The sequence below is a fragment of the Schistocerca piceifrons genome, chromosome 2 (assembly GCF_021461385.2).
Source record: "Schistocerca piceifrons isolate TAMUIC-IGC-003096 chromosome 2, iqSchPice1.1, whole genome shotgun sequence".
Taxonomy (NCBI): domain Eukaryota; kingdom Metazoa; phylum Arthropoda; class Insecta; order Orthoptera; family Acrididae; genus Schistocerca; species Schistocerca piceifrons.
The window spans coordinates 887,767,845-887,791,897 of NC_060139.1; the positions used below are offsets into that span (position 1 = coordinate 887,767,845).

The window sequence follows — 24,053 nt, forward strand, 5'->3', positions numbered from 1 at the left end:
ATGCGCACCTTAAGATCTGTGAGCACTTGTTCATCTTCGCTAATGTGAAACGCATCTCTTGTACTGAAAAAGTGCTCATAGCTCTTGGAAGGTATGTGTTTTAGAGTCTACATTTTTTCTTGTTTTATTGTGAAGGACCGGTCCCTAAGACTCATTGGTGTTTTTCGAAGACACCCTGTATATGTAATACTAGCTTAGCACCCACTTCTTTGCTCTCGTACACTGTATGGTGTACAAAGATTTTTTTTTTTTTTTATTCTGTAGTCAAATTTTATGTTTTTCACAAATTACAACACATTCTAATTAAGGCCATATAAGCATGGTCTTCTCTGAATGTACTTCTGACCAAAAAGTGATTCTGGTAGTGGGAGTCCAAAATCTTTGTTAATCGTGCCTTTTGCGCTCTTGTGGTGACATTTCCGTAGAAACTTTCCTCTCCTATTTCTTTATATCTAACCAAGAAATGAAACAGCAGTTTCCATAGATTTAACTATTAAAATTTTTTAATATAATGAAATATGTTCTTAAAATTTTCATCATATTAGGGGCTGAATTTCCAAAAACAGTGAAACACATTTTTTTAGATTTCTAATGGAGAAGCCAAATACAAATTTTCACAGATTTAGCTTCAAAAATGCTATCACAATGAAATGTTTTTGTAAAACTTTTCACCCCCTATTTCACACCCTTAGGTTTGAATTTCCAAAAAGAGTGAAACACTTTTTTTATTTCTAATAGACAGGCTAAATACAAATTTTCATAAACTTAGTGTCAAAATACTTGTGCAATGAAATATTTCCATATTGATTTTTATCCTCTATTTCACCACTTTAGGGGTTGATGTTCCCAAAAACACTCAAACAAATAGTTTTCTTCAATTTTCAACTCAGAACTCCAATACCAATTTTTTTAGATATAGCTTTAAAAATGTTTCAATAGTACTTTAATAATAATTTATTTAAAAAAAAAACTTTCATTCACTCTTTTACCCCATTTGTGGTTTAAATTCCAAAAATGCTGAAACATATATTTGTTTATTTGTGACTGAGAAACCAAATACCAATTTTCATAGTTCTAGCTTCAAAATTTCTTTATTAATGAGACATTTGGAAAAAAAACTTTCATACCCTGTTTCACCATCTTAGGGGTGACATTTCAAAAAATCCCTACCTAAAGTATAAGATCAATCAGTATAAGATCAATACCCTCTCCAAATTTCGGGTTTCTGTCCTTAGCGGTTTAGACTGTGCGGTGATGAGTCAGTTAATCTTATTGTGCAAATCATTGTCATGTACACAAATTATATGAACTGAGTGGTGCAGTGTTTGTGATTGTGGCCTGCAGTATGCAGTATCCCAGAGCAACTTTAAAATGAAATCAGAAAACATTTCTATCTCAGTGTGAAGCTCCAAACCCCATAATACATTATATTAATAGTAAAAAATGTGACGGGAACACCTGTTGTAATTGATTTCTTTTTAATCACTATATTTTCTGTAATATTGAAATCCTATTTTTTCTGATTTCCTAGACCTAGGTGTGGATGTAAATGTTTCCCATATTCAGTTAATTTTATGCATGACATGGACCCTTATTTATCTTTCTCATCTTATTACTTGTATTAGTGTGGTACAATACTTACTGTAAAATAGAATAAATCATACATATTTTCATGTCATAACAATTCCCGATTAGTTTTTTGATATTTTAACAAGTCCGTACTTCATTGATTTCTGGGATTATAATAAATTTTCTTTCTTGTAGATCAGGGAAGTCGTGCAGAATAAACCAGGGCACAGCAAATGGTATATGTGACCCTAGACCTCAAGTAAATGAACAAGGTGGTAGAAATACCCCACAAATTAAAAGAGAAGAGATGTTCATCTCACAGGTAAGTTAAGAGTTTTAATAATTTACATAACTGACATTTAAGCAGAACCTTTTTTCTTTAACTTTTAAAAAGCATTCTACATCTACATGGATACTCTGCAAATCACGTAAGTGCCTAGCAGAGGGTTCATCGAACCACCTTCACAATTCTCTATTATTCAAATCTCGTATAGCACACGCAAAGAACAAATACCTATATCTGATTTCCCTTATTTTATCGTGGTGATAATTTCCCCCTATGTAGGTCAGTTTCAACAAAATATTTTCGCATTCGGAGGAAAAAGTTGGTGATTGGAATTTCGTGAGAAGATTGCATCGCAACGAAAAACGCCTTTCTTTTAATGATGTCCAGCCCAAATCCTGTATCATTTCTGTGGCACTCTCTCCCATATTTTGCAATAATACAAAACATGCTGCCCTTCCTTGAATTTTTTCGATGTACTCCGTAAGTCCTATCTGATAAGGATCCCACAACGTGCAGCAGTATTCTAAAAGAGGACAGACAAGTGTAGTGTAAGCAGTCTCCTTAGTAGATCTGTTACATTTTCTAAGTGCCCTGCCAATAAAATGCAGTTTTTGGTTTGCCTTCCTCACAACATTTTCTGTTTGTTCTTTTCAATTTAAGTCGTTCGTAATTTTAATACCTAGGTATTTAGTTGAATTTACGGCATTTAGATTAGACTGATTCACTGTATAACCGAAGCTTAATGGATTCCTTTTAGCACTCATGTGGATGACCTCACACTTCGTTATTTAGGGTCAACTGCCAATTTTTGCACCATTTAGATATCTTTTCTAAATCGTTTTGCAGTTTGTTTTGATCTTCTGATGGCTTTATTAGTTGATAAGCGACAGCGTCATCTGCAAACAACCTAAGACGGCTGCTCAGGTTGTCTCCCAAATCGTTTATATACATAAGGAAAAGAAAAGGGCCCATAACACTACCTTGGGGAACGCCAGAAATCACTTCTATTTTACTCGATAACTTTCTGTCAATTACTACAAACTGTGACCTCTCTGACAGGAAATCACAAATCCAGTCACATAACTGAGACAATATTCCATAAGTGTGCAATTTCACTACAAGCCACTTGTGTGGTACAGTGTTAAAAGCCTTCCAGAAATCGAGAATCGATCTGAAATCCGTTATCAGTAGCACTCAACACATCATGTGAATAAAGAGCTAGTTGTGTTTCACAGGAACGATGTTCTCTAAACCCATGTTGACTGTGTGACAATACACAGTTTTCTTTGAGGTAATTGATAATGTTTGAACACAATATATGTTCCAAAATCGTGCTGCATACTGACGTTAATGATATGGGCCTGTAATTTAGTGGATTACTCCTACTACCTTTCTTGAATATTAGTGTGATCTGTGCAACTTTCCAGTCTTTGGCTACGGATCTTTTGTCGAGCAAACGGTTGTATATGATTGTTAAGTATGGAGCTAATGCATCAGCATACTCCTAAAGGAACCTAATTGGTATGCAACCTGGACCAGAAGACTTGCTTTTATTAAGTGATTTAAGTTGCTTCACTTCTCCGAGGATATTTACTTATACTCACTCATGTTGGCAGCTGTTCTCGATTCGAATTCTGGAATATTTACTTTGTTTTCTTTTGTGAAGGCATTTCAAAAGGCTGTGTTTAATAACTCTGCTATGGCAGCACTGTCTTCGATAGTATCTCCATTGCTATCACGCAGAGAAGGCATTGATTGTTTCTTGCCACTAACATACTTCACATACAACCAGAATCTCTCTGTATTTTCTGCCGGGTTTTGAGACAAAGTTTCATTGTAGAAACTGTTATAAGCATCTCGCATTGAAGTCCGTGCTAAATTTCGAGATTCTGTAAAAGATCGCCAGTCTTGGAGATTTTGCGTCTGTTTAAATTTGGCATGTTTGTTTCTTTGTTTCTGCAACAATTTTCTAACCCGTTTTGTGTACCAAGGAGGATCAGCTCCATAGTTTCTTAATCTCTCAATTGCTGCCAATACTATTTCTTTGAATTCAAGCTACATCTGGTCTATACTTGCATTATTAATTTGGAATGAGTGGAGATTGTCTCTCAGAAAGGCCTCAAGTGAATTTTTATCTGCTTTTTGGGATAGGTATATTTTTCGTTTATTTTTGGAAGATTTTGGGATTACAATATTCAATCTCGCTACGACAACCCTGTGTTCACCAATCCCTGTATCAGTTTTGATGCTCGTTATTAACTCAGGATTATTTGTTGCTAAGAGGTCAAGCGTGTTTTCACAACTGTTTACTATTCGTGTGGGCTCATGAACTAACTGCCCAAAATAATTGTCAGAGAATGCATTTAGCACAACTTCGGATGATATTTTATGCGTACCTCCGGAATTAAACATGTATTTTCACCATCATATCGAGGGTAGATTAAAGTCACCACCAGCTATAATCATAGGAGTCATGTACGTGTTTGAAATCAGACTCAAGCTTTCTTTGAACCTTTCAGTAACTATATCATCTGAATTGGGATGTTGGTATTTTATTCCGGTTGCCAGCAATGACCTCTGCCCATACTAACTGACGGGAACTATCTACTTCAATTTCATGACAAGCTAAGCTACTTCTAACAGCAACAAACGCGCCACCACTAACTGTGTCTAGCCTAAACTTTTGGAACACAGTTAGGTTCTTTGAAAATTTCGGCTGAACTTATCTCCAGCTTTAGCCAGCTTTCAGTGCCCATAACGATTTGAGCATCAGTGCTTTCTATTAGCGCTTGGAGCTCTGGTACTTTCCCAACACAGCTACAACAATTTTACAACTGTTATACCAATGGTTCCTGTATCTACGTTCTTCCTGTGTTCGGCCTGCACCCTATGTGACTGAAGCCCTTCTTGTGTTTTCCCAAGACCATATAACCTAAAAAACCACCCAGTCCACGCTACACAGCCCCTGCTACCCGTGTAGCCGCCTCCTGCATATAGTGGACACCTGACACATTCAGTGGAACCCGAAACCCAGCCACCCTTTGGCACAAGTCAAGGAATCTGCAGCCTACATGGTCGCACAATTGGTCCTGTCGACTACGCTGCAAATTGTCAGCTCTGCTTTCATCTTGCAAGCAAGTCTGGCAGCCTTTACCACTTCTGTTCGCCGCTCGAAACCAGATAGAATCTCTTCTTATCCAAAGTGACACACATCATTGGTACCGACGCGAGCAACCACCTGCAGCTGGCTGCACCCTGTGCTCTTCATGGCATCCGGGAGGACCCTTTCCACATCTGGAATGACTCCACCTGGTATGCACATAGAGTGCACATTGGTTTTCTTTCTTTTCTTGGCAGCCATGTCCCCTTAACACACCCAACATTGGAGCTCCCAACTACCAGTAACTCCACCCTCTGTGATTGCCTGAATCTTGCAGGGTGAGTGGTTTCCTCTGAAACAGGAGAGACGACAGCATCTGGCTCAGAAACAGTGTCAGCCACAGGCAGCACCTGGAATCTGTTTGTCAGGCAAACAGGGGAGGCCTTACGTGCGGCTGCCTGGGAAGTCTTTTGCCACCTGCTTCACCCTGGGGCAACCTCCCACTCAACCACAGGTGAGGAGTCAACCTCAGTGCGAGCAGTAACTGGGTTGGCCACTGGTGAGGACCAATCGGAGGACTCTGATGTGCTGGATAACCGTCGGATCCCCACGGCTGGCACACAACAGTGGTGCCCATCCACTGCAGCTTCAAGCTGTGTAACCGAAGCCATCACAGCCTGAAGCTGAGAGCGAAGTGTCACCAACTCGGCTCGAATCCGCACACAACAAATGCAGTCCCTGTCCATACCAAAGACCGTGGAAAACTAAACTATGCAGATAAAGGGACTATCGGCACATGCTGCGCAACTCTAATGTAGACCGTAACGAAAATGCAGGAACTGTGTCTAATAATACACAGATATTCAAAAACCTAATTGCTGAAGCATTCAGGTGAAACTAGATAATTTGCCCCTGATTACGAACTTGTGATGTTGCAAAATCGGCTTACTTTCCAATGCAAACAAAAATGTGAGAATTGTGGCTATTAGATATTAAATTTACGCGCAGAAACTCAAGGTACTAAACTATTAAAGCATACAGATAATATTATAAAATTCTCTTCTGGTTAGGAACTCTTTAATGTCACAAAAGCAGTTACTTCCCTGTTCCTGCTTGTGTCTCAGTCGGTTACTGCTGCCTGACTGACTTGATGACTAACGCCAATGAACCTGTGGAAAACACTGACAAGACCAAAGAACAAGGAAATCAGACATTTAAGATATCAGGGACTAACTTCCTTAGAACTAGAGGGAGCTATAGAGGGTAAAAACACTAAAGAAAGGAGGAGATCGGAATAGATACAACAAATAATTGATGACGTAGGTTGCAAGTGTTCTGAGATCAAGAGGTTGGCACAGTAGAGGAATCCATGGTAGGCTGCATTGATAATTGGACAGAGCATATTGTACAACATGTTGCAAGACGTGGTATTTTTACAACAACCGAGCAAATGTGGGTTTCTATAGGTTTCAGTTACAGAATTTCATTATTACCAAACTTGAAATCTCTTTCCTAACACTTACTTGGGTCTGTAAGATAACCTGGGCATGATTAGAGAAGTTTTGGTTGTCATCATCCTTGCTATGTTTTTGTCCCACAATTACCTCTGTTGTATTCGTAGCTTTCATGTGTTTTGTATCTCTTTATTATTTGTCTGTCTGTTTCCACTGTTTGTTTTGGTTTTGGTCTCTATATTCCCTTTCTGTTTTTTTTTATTTTGAACTTTTATCTTGGCCGTCATTTAAGTTCCCTGTAAACAGGTTTCATGCTAGTCTAGCATGTGGAAGACTCTCATCTCTACAAAATTGTTGCAGCCTACATCCATTTGAACCAGTTTAGTTCCTTTTTACTGTCTTCTGGCTGTAGTCTCCCTCTTCATTTTTGAACCTCCATCACCAAATTTATGATTCCTTGAGACATCAGGATGTGTACTATCATCTGATTCCTTCTTTGAGGCAAGCTGTGCTACAAATTTCATTTGTCCTAAACTTTAATCTGTACCTCTCCATTAGTGATCTGATATATCAATGTAACCTTCAGCATTCTTCTATAGCATCACATTTCAAAAGCTTCTATTCCCTTCTTGTCTAAACTGTTTATCAGATATGTTTCACTTGCTTATAAAGCTTCACTACAGACAAGTACTTTCAGGAAGCAGTCTGCATTTTGTCTGCTTCACTTCTCCCATTGTCAGTTATAGCCCAAATAACCTGACTACTGCTTTGATTTGATATGAATAGACACATAAAAAACAGCGGCCATAGCACACTATTGCCTGCATCAAAACCCGGCTTATAGTGTGATTTCATTCCTTATAGTAAAGCCAGTCAGTAGGAGGTTGTTTACTAGTTCTTAATTAGACACAATTTCTTCAGGACTTGATGCAAATATTTTGGAGGATTGTGTGCTTCGCATTGGAGGATTGTGTGGTGTGGTTTTGTCACCTTTCCCATACATCTTACACATAGGGGCTTTTTTTCTATACCCAAGTGTGTGTGTGTGTGTGTGTGTGTGTGTGTGTGTGTGTGTGTGTGTGTGTGTGTGTTTTTGTTTCTTTCGTAAAGTTCCCATGGCCTGCCATTAATGCTACCGTAAGTTTAGTCTGTCTCATGTGTGATACAAGAATTACAAAACTTTTTTAAAAAAACATGGTCTATATTCAACATGCTGCCTTGTGATCTGGTTTCATAGTTTTGATTTAATAATTGCCTGTGTGATGGTTAGGACAGGTTCCAGTCCAAAAAACAGCTGTGGCACCCACCCTGGACAGTGTATCAGCTTGTTCATTGCCACAGATTCCAGAGTGGTCAGATACTGACAGCAGACTTACCCTGTTGCTTTCTCTTAGTCTCACAAGGACTTTGTGGCGTTCTGCGATGATCTTTGTTCTTGGTGTAAGGGCAGATAAAAATATCAGAGCTGCTTCGCTGTCTGATTAAATGTAAATGCTACAATCTTTGTAGTGCCTATGCAAATTCTTCTCCGCACATACCCTGATAGTGGATATTTCCCCCTGGAGTACCATGGCCAGCTTCTCTAGAGAGACTGCACTCTAGTCTAAGCTGTATCCCATATAACCTGGAACCAGTACCTTCATCTGTTTTCAAACTGTTAGTAAACCAGGCTATGTCCCCTCCACTGTGTCATGGTTCGTTCTTCCACTGCTCCCTACCCTAATTGTTACATTGATATGTAAGCAGCTGGAAGTTATTGTACAGTCAACCAGCATTTCCCCAACCATTCCTCTATTTATCCTCCATTGGTGTGGGGTTCAGGAGATCCTAAAGGTATCCAGTCATTTCCAGTTTTTACCGTGCATATTCTTTCTGCTGCCTATATTTTAACCAACAGATTTAATAGGAATAATAGTTCTGCATACTTGATTGCAAGGTTGTGTTTGGTAAGGACCCCCTGATATTTTGCCCTTTGGCCTTTCCTTCTTCTAGGGTGAACTGTCTTCTTTGCAATTCCAGGTTATTGTTCCACCAAGGCACATTGCTGTCTGTGCACTTCTTGGTGATTTGGCAGTTTTCTAAATGAGAGGTCATAATGGCAGAAGTCACTGCATCTGACATTTCCTGAAACCCTACTGGATTCCTTATCAAAGTTCTGATTTCAGGTAAGTGTGAGTTAAGGTCTATCTTAATAGTCCCATTCTGTTTTCCTAGGATTCCTGTAAACCATTGTCTGTTTAGCAGCCATTTTGACCCCAAACATAATATACATGTTGTCAGGTAAGAATGGCTCCAATTCCACATGCCATTTCTTGACATAGCTGCCCATTACAATGGACACAAAAGTTATGTCAGTTACTTCCTGCCTTCTTTCTTATCATCCTGAATGTAGCGTCCCTGCCTCGGTTCAGAACTTCTAGGTTGCTTTTGTGTAAAAATTCAAGTAGGTACTCACCACTGCTGTTGGTGTAGCTGTTGCTCACACAATTCAATTTCCCACGTGCTTTCTGTCTCGCGCAGTTCATCCTGATGCTCACAAGTCCCTGGAACAAAACTCAGCCATCAGGAAAAATGAAATTCCATTGTTTTCATAAAAGCATGTTCTGGAGTTCTTCAGTTTTACCCTAGTATAAATCACTACCTCCAGTTCCTCAGATACCTCAAATGTCGCCCTTATATAAATGTGGTTCCTGGATCAGGGTCACATTCATCTTCTGTCTTCCCAGAAGATGACATGGGGTGGCAGTTGCTCCTTTACTGGGTTGTAGAATTATGTGCAACACTTGCAGTCTCCATGTTACTGCCATGGTCAATTCCATTGTCTGTGATTACTCTGATGGTTACTTGTGAGAACCCTGTGTACAATCTCCGGTCATGTTCCTGCATTGTCCTCAGGGATTTTTCACAAACTTCCATCACAACGGTTTGGCCATTCGTTACAACCTTTCAAGAGATTACCCTCCAGTCCTCTGTTGTGACCTCCTGGTTGTTTGCCCTTATTTTCTCAAACAGAGTCTTTTGAGGTTTTGATACCCAAGGAGGTTTTGGTACTTAAATTGATACCTATGATGCAGTCTTGAAGAGCTCAGATGCTGTCTTGAACAGCAGCTTTGTCTCCTCCCACGGGCACCCTCTCCTTCAGCCAATCCTGTTCACATCCCCTCACAGACAAAGATAAAAGCATCTTTATCCAGATATACTATGCTGAATTCGGTTGCTGGACTAGTGTCCTGCCCCCAGTCTTCCCAATTAGAGCCACATGAACAAGCTCGATCTGCTGCAGGCTGACGTTGACCAATGGATATCCCTGTTGGGTAACTGCCATCCTAAGAACAGGGACTGCAATAATATAGGCCTGTTTCCCTACTCCCTTCCCTGCCTCAGCTTTATCTAGCTGTGATCATCCTGACAAATTGGAGTATGAGACTCCTCCATTGTTCTCTCGTTTCGTGTGTTGGAAGTGGAAGTGATCTGTTTACCCCCTTCACTCTAAGACAGTCTTTTTTTTAAGTCTTTTGTTGAAGATCTTTTAGTTTGGGAAGTTTTCTCTTATGAGCCCCAGACAAGGATTTAATCATCGCCAGTTTCAGCATATCTGTGGCAGTTTCCACATCTTGCACTAATCTATTACATGATCCAGTTGCGGAAACAGTTTTCATGAATTCCAACTTCAAGTGTTTGCGGCCTCATGATGTCCCTCAGTTTTTGTTTTTTTCTTGTTCCGCGTTCTCCACTTCGATCTCACAAGAACTGTGGCTGCATTCAGTCGATGTCATAGAACCCCACACAGTGCGAGTCTAATTACTCAGGAAGGTCGTCCAATATTCTTGAGACTCTGTTAATGATATATGTCCTACATGCCATGCACCCATTGACATGGATTGCATCACTCCTAGGATTGGGTATCTGCATTTACATATATACTTCACAAGCCAGTGTACTGTGCATGGCAGATGGTACCACACATCACTATTAGTCATTTCCTTTCCTGTTTCATTCACAGGTAGAGCGAGGGGAAAAAACAACTGTCTATAAGGCTCTGTATGAGTGCTAAATTTCTTCATCTTATTTTTGTGGTCCTTATAGGAAATGTTCATTGGCAGCAGCAGAATTGATCTGCAATCAGTCTCAAATGCCAGTTCTCTAAATTTGTGCAATAATGCCTCATATAAAGAACATTGTCTTCCCTCCAAGGATTCCCATTTGAGTTCATGAAGCATCTCCATAATACACACATCAAAAACATTTTGCATCACCTCAGTTCCGAGAGTTCCAGAACCTGTACAGAAAATTGGAATAGAGACCATCATAAACATCTTTTCGGCCTTTTTATATCTCATAAAAACCAGACATTGCACATTGTATCACCATACAGCGAGACTTTCAGTGGTGATTGTCCAGATTGTTGTACACACCAGTACCTCTAATACCCAGTAGCACATCCTCTTCCATCGATGCAGGCCTGTATTCGTCGTGGCATACTATCCACAAGTTCATCAAGGCACTGTTGGTCCAGATTGTCCCACTCCTCAACAGTGATTCAGTGTAGATCCCTCAGAGTGGTTGGTGGGTCATGTCATTCATAACAGCTCTTTTCAATCTATCCCAGGCATGTTCGATAGGGTTCAGGTCTGGAGAAGATGCTGGCCACTCGAGTCGAGCGATGTCGATATCCTGAAGGAAGTGCTTCACAAGATGTGCGCGGTGACGGAGTGAATTGTCGTCCATGAAGATGAATGCCTCGCCAATATGGTTGCACTATCGCTCGGAGGATGGCATTTGGTATCGTGCAACCATTATGGCACCTTCCATGACCACCAGCGGCGTACGTCGGTCCAACATAATGCCACCCCAAAACTGCAGGGAACCTTCACCTCGCTGCACTTGCTGGACAGTGCGTCTAAGGCGTTCAGCCTGACTGGGTTGCCTCCAAACACGTCTCCGACGATTGTCTGGTTGAAGGTAGATGCGACACTGATCGGTGAAGAGAACGTGAGACACTGATCGGTGAAGAGAACGTGATACCAGTCCTGAACAGTTCATTCAACATGTTGTTGGGCGCATCTGTACCGCACTGCATGGTGTCGTGGTTGCAAAGATGGACCTCACCATGGACGTCGGGAGTGAAGTTGCGCATCATGCAGCCTATTGCGCACAGTTTGTCATAACATGATGACCTTGCTCTGGATTGAATAACACCAGGGGTAGGATACAACCCTGGTTCATTCCCATCTCAAGTGCTCACTCTCATGACCTTAAACTCTCATAACTGCTATCTGGTTTTTGTTCAAGTTGTAAATAACCTTTAGCTCCCTATATTTTATCCCTGCTATCTTCAGAATTTTGAAGAGCATGTTCTAGTTAACATTGTGAAAAGCTTTCTCTAAATCCACAAATGCCTTTCTTTGACTTATCTTGTAAGAGAAATCGTATGGTCAGCCATTCCTAATGTGACCCTGCATTGCTCTGGAAACAAAACTGATCTTATCTGAAGTCGGTGGGTACTATAGTCCGATTAATATTACTAGATAGTTGAGACTTCACATGTTTGACCTGGTTTCCTCCAATCAGAGCACTCACCATCATGCCCAGATTGTTTAGCGTTGTCATACTGCCACAACAACCAGTCAGATCACTTTCACTTCCTTGTCAGGCTTTCTTTCATGATGTGTTTGGGTCCTGAATACTAGGTCTGGATCTTCTATTTTGTATTTTATCACACATGGTAACCACACCAAAAACAACATGTATTCACAACAATGGTAATGAAATACACACATTTTGTACACAACACTAAGCAAATATTACTGGATCCTTTCCCCCAACACTTGATTCAGTGTCACGTATACAGTTATTATAATCACAGAGATCGGCATACATTAGGTAAGCTTCGTACAACATGCATGAAGCTGACTTTTTGAAGGCTCAATTCATTGTTGCGACTGGTTGACCAGAGTTGCAAATACAGTATAATGCCACAACACAGCATACTGAAGTAACGCACTGGTCGGTGCATAAACTTGATTTGCAGAAGGTTGTAGGTTCGAATCTTGTCGAATGCATCAGATCTTATTTTTTCCCAAATCAGGTCAAAAGACTTATTTTTATTCACTTACCTGTTTTAAATGTAATGTTTTATTTCTAAAACTTTCCTGTGTCATTTTTGTCATCATATTGTGTTTTTCATTTTCACTTTTCTTCCTATCAGTCTTTATTTACTTGGACTCTGTCTGTGCTACCTAATATAATCTGCAACCAAGTGCCAAGATGGACTTCTCATTGGTTAGTAATGCAGTACTTCATGTAGCCAGTGTGAGGATAGTTTCAGGTAACCAGTGATAGTGAGAAATTACAGTTTGCTTTAGCACTGAAACTTAAATTTTTTGTCTTTAGTTTGCTGGTAGAGCTTAGCTTTAATTGCCATGCACAAAACAGTCATGATTTTAGTTCTGCCATAAATCGTTGTCCGCTGTTTTCTTGAATACATTGCGTATCTCAAGCTTGTGGCTACATTAGGACATGGAATTTAAATTTGGGGCTACAAAAGGCATTGTTGGCTGCAGCTCAGTCACTTAAAAGCAGCTGCCGATAGAGCATCTCACATTTCCAACATACCTCATGCGAGGCCACTTCCAACATTGGCCAGAAATACACATTAACAGCATTTGTGATCTGCCATGTTTTCATGTGTCACCTATGACCAAGCAAGAGCCAGCACCCAATATGGCAACATTATAGTATCAAGTGACATCTTTCACCTATCAAGTAATTTTAATTGGCCTAGGGTCATTCCATTTTGTGTGTGATTTGTGTTAGTATTTGCAGCCACAACTTCTTAAACAGATGTTTCAGTAATATTCATTCTTGTCACCATATACCTTCACAGGAATTGGAATTCTGACAGTCTTCTTGAAGGCTGAAGGTATTTGGTCTGTCTCTTGAGAGTACTTATGTCATGGTATGTTCTCAAAAGGCTCTCAATAATGCAGAGATGTATACTCAAGTGGCTTAGTTTTGAATTAAATCTCTCAATGTTCTGTCACATTTTTCTTGCAGTTTTATATCTCTCATCATATCTTCATCTACTTACATTTTTCATAATATTGTCTTCAGATTAATTTCCTTTTTATAGCCCGTTATATATTCATTCTACCTTTCAGCCTTCTCTTCTTTGTTTAGTTCTAGCTTGGCAAGTTAGATCTTGATATTCATACAGCTGCTTATCTTTTCTCCAAATGTTTCTATAATTTTTCTATATGTGGCTTCAATCTTTTTATGTAAATTCTATGCTTCATATGCTTTGCTTTTCTCATATAACCATTCTTGTTTTTTCATGTTGCGCTTTCTGTCAATCTGACTTTGTAGATGTCTTTTTTTTTCTTTTGCCTCCTCCATTTGCTGCATTTTTATATGTATTCTCCTTTTGTCTGTTAAATACCATACACAAACATTTAAAAAAAATCACCCTGGTTCTCATAACTCCTGAAGATAGACGTTGCCTGTGGACATTGTATCAGAGACACAGTCCCTTTGAGTGTTCAGAGATGTCACTAAACCCACCCAATGATGTAAACAACCATGCATGAGTAGCACATATTAGACAGAGGGGATCCGACAGCCGATCAGTTCCAGCCATCCCACCAGGAAGGAGGTGAGCGGCACGTTTTGTCTGTAGTTCAACCATGCCTCGACAGTCAATACCGTGGTTCAATCACATCCACGTTGTTCCTTTGTGCCAGGAAGGGCTCTCAATTAGGGAAATGTCCAAGTGTCTCGGAGTGAACCAAAGCGGTGTTGTTTTTGACATGGAGGAGATCCAGAGAGACAGGAACTGTTGAAGACTTGCCTCGCTTAGGATGCTCAAGGGCTACTACTGCAGTGGATGACTGCTACCTACGGATTATGACTTGGAGGAACCCTGACAGCAACACCACCATGTTGAATAATCCTTTTCATGCAGCCACAGGAGGGCGTGTTACATTTCAAACTGTACGCAATAGGCCGCATAATGTGCGACTTCACTCCCGATGTCCATGGTGAGATCCATCTTTGCAACCACGACACCATGCAGTGCGGTACAGATGGGCCCAACAACATGTCAAATGGACTGCTCAGGATTGGCATCATGTTCTCTTCACCAATGAGTGTCGCATATGCCTTCAACCAGACAATCATTGGAGATGTGTTTGGAGGCAACCCAGTTAGGCTGAACGCCTTAGACACTCTGTCCAGGGAGTGCAGCAAGGTAGAAGTTCCCTGCTGTTTTGGGGTGGCATTATGTGGGGCTGACATACGTCACTGGTGGTCATGGAAGGTGCCGTAACGGCTGTATGATACGTGAATGCCATCCTCCAGCCGATAGCGCAACCAGATTGGCAGCATATTGGCGAGCCATTTGTCTTCAAGGACGACAATTCGCGCCCCCATTGTGCACATCTTATAAATGACATTACTAGACTAGAGTAACCAGCATGTTCTCCAGACATGAACCCTATCGAACATGCCTGGGATAGATTGAAAAGGGTTGTTTATGGGTGGCGTGACCCACCAACCAATGTGAGGGATCTACGCCGATTTTCCGTTGAGGAGTGGGACAATCTGGACCAACAGTGCCTTGATGAACTTGTGGATAGTATGCCGTGACAAATACAGACATTCATCAATGCAAGAGGAATTGCTACTGGGTATTAGAGGTACTGGTGTGCACAGCAGTCTGGACAGCCACCTCTAAAGGTCTCGCTGTATCGTGATACAACATCCAATGTATGGTTTTCACTAGCAATAAAAAGGGCAGAAATGATGTTAATGTTGGTCTCTCTTCCAATTTTCTGTACAGGTTCTGGAACTCTCGGAACCGAGGTGATACAAAACTTTTTTTGATGTGTGTATTGTGTGTCATCCAAGGATTTCTGCTGGGCCTCGTCTCTTTGCCCATTTGATTCTTCACAGCCTTCACTATTTCATCTATCGAAGATCTCCTTCCATCTTCTGCTTTACTCCTTTTCCCTATTTCAGTCTCTAAGTCAAAGGGCGGGTTCCATCTCAATACTCCATCTTTGCGCAATTTCTTTGGTTGTTATCTGCAGCTCAAAGTCAATAAATTACTATCAGAATCCACCTCTCCGCTGGAAGTAATTTTTAGTTTAAAATCAGGGTTCGAAATCTTTGTCTCACCATTATATAATTAATCTGGAAACCTCTGATGTCTCCAGGTCTCTTCCATGAATTTAGCGCCGGCCAGAGTGGCCGTGCGGTTCTAGGCGCTACGGTCTGGATCCGAGCGGCCTCTACGGTCACAGGTTCGAATCCTGCCTCAGGCATGGATGTGTGTGATGTCCTTAGGTTAGTTAGGTTTAATTAGTTCTAAGTTCTAGGCGACTGGTGATCTCAGAAGTTAAGTCGCATAGTGCTCAGAACCATTTGAACCATGAATGTAGCATTCTTTAATAATTCTTAAACCAAGGGTTAGTAATGATCAAATTATGCTCTGAGCAAAATCCTACCAGGCTGCTTTCTCTTTTGTTCCATTCCCCCCGTCCACATTCTCTGGGGAATGGGGACAAGAGAATTGAGGAGTGTCTGCACCCCCACCCTCAGATTTTTTTTTTTTTTAATTGACAATAAAAAAATCTCAATTTCAAGCCTAATTGTAACATTTGAAAATTTAAGATTATGCCTTCACCCCATAGTAAGGGAGACAAGAAAGAGTGCTGGATATTTAAAAATTGGATCTCAAAGTTACATTTTTCAAAATATAAAACAGACATATTGTTTTAAAGCAAAATGTTAATGCAGTATGAAATAATATCAGTTTTCAAAGGATAAGACACTTAAAAGCATTGCATAATTTGTAAGCACAGTTAAAGCAGTTTTCAGAGAAGTAAAAGCTTAACTTTAGCCTTGACTCTTGTATTAATAAAAGGTATCTTCAGAACTGTTAGTGATGCAAAGAATATCCAGACTATGTTAAAGGGAGAAAGTGTAATAAGCAAACCAAATGAAAGTACAAAGCAACACTTTAAACAGAAACATATTGTAGTTGCTAATGATGATCAAAATACTTTTGACATAATTGCGAAGATACAAAAAAATTGTGTAATAAAAATTATCCTGGCAGAGTATTCATGACGTTTAAAGAAACAATTACACTAAACTTTACATTTGTTTACCTATGCCCAAAAGGGCCTTAAAAACTGCAAGAGTCAGTTTAAATACTACTCAGTTGCTTTACACTCAATAGTGACATCACAGTATTAATGTCAGTTCGCCAAATCGCAATGTAACAACGAGTTTACACACCCACAGTGTTAGGTGTATGTTATACAGTTTGTGCTAAACAGATGGTAAAATGGTATTGCATTGCTTCTGAAACAGTACTGGTTCAAAAAACTTATCAAACAAAAAATATTTTGTTGTCAAACTGCTAAAATAAACCAAACAGCAAATTCTGTAATTTTAGCAGAGGCTTCCATAATAATAGCCTAGAATTCATGATAGTTATGGACAAATCATAATACTAGGTTGGTGCATAATTTTTAGCATTTTTGTTTTGCGTGTTGATGTTTCAGTTGCTACGGGTTTATTTATCAATTGTTATTTTTTATTTGTAATATGCTTTTGCTGTTTGAGTTTACATGTTGTCATTTTGTCGTTAGGAGATAGTGCATGGAGCTGTAGGTGCTGGAAAATGGAGTGCCAAGTGGAGAAATCAAAACATTTACAACGTATTCTTCTGTTTGAGTCCAGTAGAGGGTTACAGCTGCAGAGGCAGCCAGAAACATTGAAACCATGTTTGAGGATAATGCCATTAGACAGAACACAGCAGGGAAATGGCTTTCTCATTTTGAGGAGGGACCATTTAAATGTATTACTCCACCCTGATCCACATCGTTGTGCTTGAGAACTGACAAATGTGGTGGACTGTGATCATTCCAGCATTGTGTGACATCTCCATGCAATGGAGAAGGTTCAAAGATCATGTGGACAGGTAATGCATGCCCTAAGCCAAAATCACAGAAACCAGTGGGTGGCCATATGTTCGTTCATCTGTACTGTTTCGTCATCAATTGTCTCATGAACAACACTGACCATTCCTATCCTGCATCATTACTGGTGATGAGAAATGGTGTCTTTATACTAACATATGGAAAAGAAAGGAATGATTGAGACCAAAGAAAGCAGCAACTCCCTGTAAAAAGACCTATGTGCATCCACAAAATATAATTAAAAAGAAAGAAATGGTTGAGCCCAAACAAAGCAGCAATTCCCTGTACAAACATCTGCGTGCATCTGCAGAAGGTAATGTTATGATGTATCTGGCGGAACAGCAGCAGTGTGGTGTATTTCGAACTGCTTCTTCAAGGTGTAACCATAACTGCTGAAATCTTGCAAAAGTAGTCCAAGAACAATTGTCTGGAAGGTTGCGTGAAGTGAAGCTACTCCACAATAATGCATGCCCATGTTCTGGTAGACCGACAGGAGTTGGGGTGGGAAGTCATTCTGCACCCACCTTATTCACCTGATCTTATGCCCCCAGATTTTTCACATTTTGCTCTTTCTATTGAACAACCTTCAAGGAACTTCCCTTTCGGATGAAAATGCGCTCCGAGTGTGGCTTGATAAGTTCTTTTCCTCAAAACTACATTACTTCTGTAGTTACCCCAGCATTAGCATGCTGTTGTAAACAGTGAAGGATAATATATTATTGATGACGAAAGTCACTGTTATGTATATCTGCTGTTTTTATCTAAATTTTGGAAAAACGCTACAAACGTTTACACCAACCTAAACTTCACATATCAACACACAGTATAGTTCCATGCCCTTGAGAAATACGTAGTTTCCTCATACTTTCAGCTGTTCACAACAACAACATAGCAAGGCCATTTTAAACTTCCATACAGCCATTTGTATTGTTGAGACATGCAAACGAGATGTACCAACAAAGTTTGTCAAATGTAATGTCACTTTTGAGGCAGTTCTGCATATCACGTCGTGAAGAATTTGGACACTACTGGGAATAATTATGCAGACAAAGCATTTGTTTCATTGGCTTTCGCACTGTGTATAAAGAAGAAGAAAAAAGACACTCAAGGAATTGTTGAAGTTGAGAGATAAATGTACCCTTGAAAATCTGCTAAAGAAAATATTATACTCAGAACTTGATTATTACATGAGCTTTCTCTGAATGTACAGTCAAACTTTTAAGAACTTATTAGAATTACTTCGCACTCACATTGGAAAACGAGACATAGTTACATGAAAATGTGTTCTTTCTACTTGGTCCTCTAATGAAATTTATTAAAATGCAACAACATGGGAACGTATATGTATACATTGTCTGCAGAAGAATATGAGAGTTAAATTTTTTTCCTTTTATTGCACTCCTGTTTGTGTATTGTGCATAGAATATTGATTTTATCCTTAATGTCTTCCTGCATAATATTTGACTTGGAAAGACTCAACACCTCTGCTGTTGTATCAGTCACCTGTGCCCTTTTGGTTTTACCTTTGATTGGCTTAGTTTTTTTATCCCATGTGTGTTCACTTATTTCTCAACCTGAGATTATGATAGTCATAGGTTAGCTTATATCATGTTAGTAAATCTTGATCCTTTCTGCCAGTAGGTTTTAATAGGTAGGTATTTCCACAAACATGTGCTTCTTGTGTATAGAGTCTTTTTTAAAAATATGTATTAGTATGTCATAACTCACATGGGTGTTTCATTGTTTTTTAAAGTTGCATTTGTAGCTTGTGTCATACTATGTTGCAGTACTATCAAGAATGACCATTAATTTATTTCTTCATAGATTGGTTGAGTACTGAGATATATAGTTCAGAATAATCTGGAAATCTCCTTAATTTCCTCTACAGGATTGTGAGAGTAACCTCTCTGGTGAAGATAATGCCTCTGGATCAAGTGTGTCAGAAGAAGCTGAGTGTCACACTTTGGTTTGTGGAGACTGTGGGAAAAAATTTTCACAAAGATACCTTCTTAGTCGACACAAGAGAGAAGTACACCGTCCAAATCTTAATCTTGTATGTAAGGTAAATAATCCAATTTTGTTTCTCTATCAATCTTACTTCTTATCAGAACAGCAAAGAATGTTGATCTGTATACTGTGTCTGCAGTAGTGAAAGATGCTTAAAAGTAAGAAACATGAATGTTTTAGTTGAAAATAGGTTTTAGGTCCCCAGTCGCTTATCAGGAGTTAAGAGAATGACTGTTCAAATGTCTGTGCGCTTGCTGTAATTAATGTAATCTTGTCCTCACTGTCTCTCTGGGAGTGAAAGTTACAGGATACTAGCATATTCCATGAGTCATCATCTAAAGCTCGTTCTTGAACATTTCTCAGTATACTGTAATCAAACAATGGAAAAACCAGGACGGAATGTAACAGTATCATGAAAAGGAAAGTTGCTACTCATCGTATAGTGGAGATGCTGAGTCGCAGATAGGCACAACAAAATGACTGTCACAAATAAACCTTAGAAATAAACCTAACTGAGGCCACACTGCAAACATCAACACTAGTGCATGATGAGAGTGGTGACTAGGTGGGGGTAAGGAGGCGGCTTGGGCGGGAAGAGGGATGGTAGACAGTAAATTGCTGCAGGTTAGATGGAGAGCAGGCAAGAGGTGGGTAGTGGGGAGAGTAGTATAGTTTGGTCTGCCATCAGCCAGTTCAATTTCTTCAGTGTCTCTGTGACACAGTCACACAGGTCAAACAAACCAGTGACTGTTCATGCAGCCATTCCTTGTTTACATTCAGTATCCTCTGTTAGTCCTATTTGGTACAGGTCCCACACAGTTGAGCAATATTCTAGGAAGGGTCATAAGAGTTATCTGTAAGCAGTCTTCTTTGTAGACTGATTGCATATCCCTTGTATTCTACCAATAGAGCAAAGTCTGCCACATATTTCACTTACAACTGAGCTATGACAGCATTCCATTTCGTATTTCTATGAAGCGTTACGTCCTGCTATTCGCATGAATTAACCAATTCCAACTGTGACTAAATGATATTATAGTCACATGTCTACATCTACGTAGTTAATCTGCATTTCACAATTAAGTGCCTGGCAGAGGGTTCATTTAATCACCTAGAAGCTATGTCTCTACAGTTCCATTCTCGAATAGCTCGGGGGAAAATCTTCCTATGCGAGCTCTGATTTCTCTTATTTTATTATGATGATCATGGTTCTCTATGTATGTGGGCACCAAGAAAACACGCACATCAAAAAAAGTTTTGCATCACCTCTGTTTCGAGAGTTCCGGAACCTGTACAGAAAATTGGAATCAGATCGACATAAACATCAATTCCACTCTTTTTATTGCTCATTAAAACCACACATTGCGTGTTGTACTACCATACAGTGAGACCTTCAGAAATGGCGGTCCAGACTGCTGTACACACCAGTACCTCTAATACCCAGTAGCACGTCCCCTTGCATTGATGCATGCCTGTATTCATCATGGCATACTAACCACAAGTTCATCAAGGCACTGTTGGTCCAGATTGTCCCACTTCTCAATGGCAATTCGGCCTAGATCCCTCAGATTGGTTGGTGGGTCACGTCGCCCATAAACAACCCTTTTCAATCTATCCCAGGCATGTTCGATAGGGTTCATGTCTGGAGAACATGCTGGTTACTCTGGTCTAGCAATGTCATTTACAAGATGGCAATGTCATTTACAAGATGTGCACAATGGGGGCGCGAATTGTCGTCCTTGAAGACAAATGGCTCGCCAATATGCTACCAATATGGTTGCACTATCGGCTGGAGGATGGCATTCACGTACCATACAGCCGTTACGGCGCCTTCCATGACCACCAGCGGTGTACACCAGCCCCACATAATGCCACCCCAAAACAGCAGGGAACCTCCATCTTGCTGCACTTGCTGGGCAGTATGTCTAAGGTGTTCAGCCTGAGTGGGTTGCCTCCAAACACGTCTCCGACGATTGTCTGGTTGAAGAACATGTGATGCCAATCCTGAGCGGTCCATTCAGCATGTTGTTGGGTGCATCTGTACTATGCTGCATGGTGCCGTGGTTGCAAAGATGGATCTCAACAGGGATGACAGGAGTGAAGTTGCGCATTATGCAGGCTATTACGCACAGTTTGAATTGTAACATGATGTCCTGTGGCTGCACGAAAAGCATTATTCAGCGAGGCATGTCATCGACAGTTCCTGTCTCTCTGTATCTCCTCCATGTCCGAACAACATTGCTTTGGTTCACTCCGAGACACCTGGATACTTCCCGTGTCGAGAGCCCTCCTGGTCCAAAGTAACAATGCAGACGCGATCAAACTGAGGTATTGACCATCTAGGCATGGTTGAACTACGGACAACACGAGCCCCGTACCTCCTTCCTGGTTGAGTGACTGGAACTGATCGGCAGTCGGACCTCCTCCATCTAATAGGTGCTGCTCATGCATAGTTGTTTACATCTTTAGGCAAGTTTAGTGACCTCTCTGAACAGTCAAAGGGAGTGTCTCTGTGATACAATATCCACAGACAATGTCTATCTTCAGGAGTTGTTGGAACTGGGGTGATGCAAAACTTTGTTTGATATGTGTATTTTTGCACTCTGAGGAGAAAATTGCCGATTGAAATTTCATGAGAAAATCCTGCCACAATGAAAAACACCTTTGTTTTAATGATTGTCACCCCACTCTCTTCCCCTACTTCAAAATAACACAAAACTAGCTGCCCTTCATTGAACTTTCTCACTGTCACCCAGCAGTTCTATCTGGTGCAAATCCCATATTGCACATCAATACTCCAGCATAATAGCCTTGTTGCATTTTCTAACAGTTCTGCCAAAAAAATAAGTCTTTAGTTTGCTTTCCCCACAGCATTATCTGTGCGATATTTCCATTTTAAGATATTCATAATTGTCATCCCAAGTATGTATTATATATCTAAAAAACAAAGATGATGTGACTTACCAAACGAAAGTACTGGCACGTCGATAGACACACAAACAAACACATACATACACTCAAAATTCAAGCTTTTGCAACAAACTGTTGCCTCATCAGGAAAGAGGCAACAGTTTGTTGCAAAAGCCCGAACTCTGTGTGCATGTCCGTGTTTGTTTGTGTGTCTATCGACCTGCCAGCGCTTTCGCCTGGCAAGTCACATCATCTTTGTTTTTATATATATATATGTTGTTGTTGTGGTCTTCAGTCCTGAGACTGGTTTGATGCAGCTCTCCATGCTACTCTATCCTATGCAAGCTTTTTCATCTCCCAGTACCTACTGCAACCTACATCCTTCTGAATCTGCTTAGTGTATTCATCTCTTGGTCTCCCTCTACGATTTTTACACTCCACGCTGCCCTCCAATACTAAATTGGTGATCCCTTGATGCCTCAGAACATGTCCTACCAACCGATCCCTTCTTCTGGTCAAGTTGTGCCACAAACTTCTCTTCTCCCCAATCCTATTCAATACTTCCTCATTAGTTATGTGATCTATGTGGTGTCACCGCCAGACACCACACTTGCTAGGTGGTAGTTTAAATCGGCCGCGGTCCATGTAGTACATGTCGGACCCGCGTGTCGCCACTGTGATCGCAGACCTAGCGCCACCACCAAGGCAGGTCTCGTGATACGAGAGTGGACTCGACCCCAGTTGTACGAGAACCAAGCTACCGCCCAGTTGTACGCGAACCTAGCTATCGCCCAGTGGTACGAAGCCTTTCTCTCTCATTAGCCGAGAGACAGAATAGCCATCAGAAGTTAAGGGCTACGAACTAGCAAGGAGCCATTTGTATCAGTGCCTATAGCTTACAAGTATTCAAGAGAGATGTATTCCAAGGCCTAAATAAAAGATAAGTAAAAAGCATCTACCTACTTTTCTTCTTATTCATTTATAAGTTCTCATGTTCCAGACTTCACGCCCGTATGCTTATTGCTGTGCGTGCACTATCGGCCACAACATATGGCGACGAGATAAAGAGTTTGTATTACTTTGTTTGTACCATTGATGACGTTTCAAGTGTTCTGATTGTTTCTATTTAATTGTGTCATGGCTTCGCCACATTCTCCAGATGTACTGTCCGAATTTTATCGCTTGCAGAATCAGCAGACGCAGGCGTTACTGGATGCCCTTGGACAGCTCGTCCAGGGTCAACGTACCATTCAAACCGATGCGGCCGCCGCCGCTTCTTCGTTACCGCTGCCACTGAACGCTGTTGCACCTCCCTTTCGACCATACGTGGCAGCCGATGAGACCTGGCAAGAGTGGTCTCGCCAGTTCCACTTTTATCTAGAAGCCTACAGAATTCAAGGTAATGAGCGGCAGCCGTTTTTGCTTTCTTGTGTCGGTGTGTCCACATACCGTGTGATAGTGAAATTGTTTCCCCGGCGAGACGTAGCAACTCTGTCCTACGCGGAAATTTTGGCTGCATTAGATGCCTATTTCAAAGAAACAGTTAATGTGGTTGCAAAACGGTATACGTTTTTTCGTACAAAACGTACGGCCGGTCAAACTAATAGGGAGTGGGTAGCAACATTGCAAGGACTTACTAGGGACTGTGCCTTTGAATGTGACTGTGGTCTTTCTTATTCAGATACAATGGTGCGTGATGCAATTGCACAGAACGTTTCTGATGTTCGCATACGGGAGCAAAT

General features: G+C 40.6%; 1 protein-coding gene across 3 annotated transcripts in view; it reads left to right on the forward strand.

Annotated features, from left to right (window-relative positions):
* LOC124776963 (zinc finger protein 775-like) overlaps window positions 1-24,053 on the forward strand; it is a 112,125-nt gene that overhangs the window by 23,310 nt on the left and 64,762 nt on the right. For all 3 annotated transcript variants that reach the window (XM_047252200.1, XM_047252201.1, XM_047252202.1), the window contains exons 2-3: window positions 1,765-1,891; window positions 19,283-19,456. In XM_047252200.1, coding sequence (XP_047108156.1) covers window positions 1,765-1,891; window positions 19,283-19,456 — 301 coding nt within the window. The remainder of the gene's footprint in view (window positions 1-1,764; window positions 1,892-19,282; window positions 19,457-24,053) is intronic.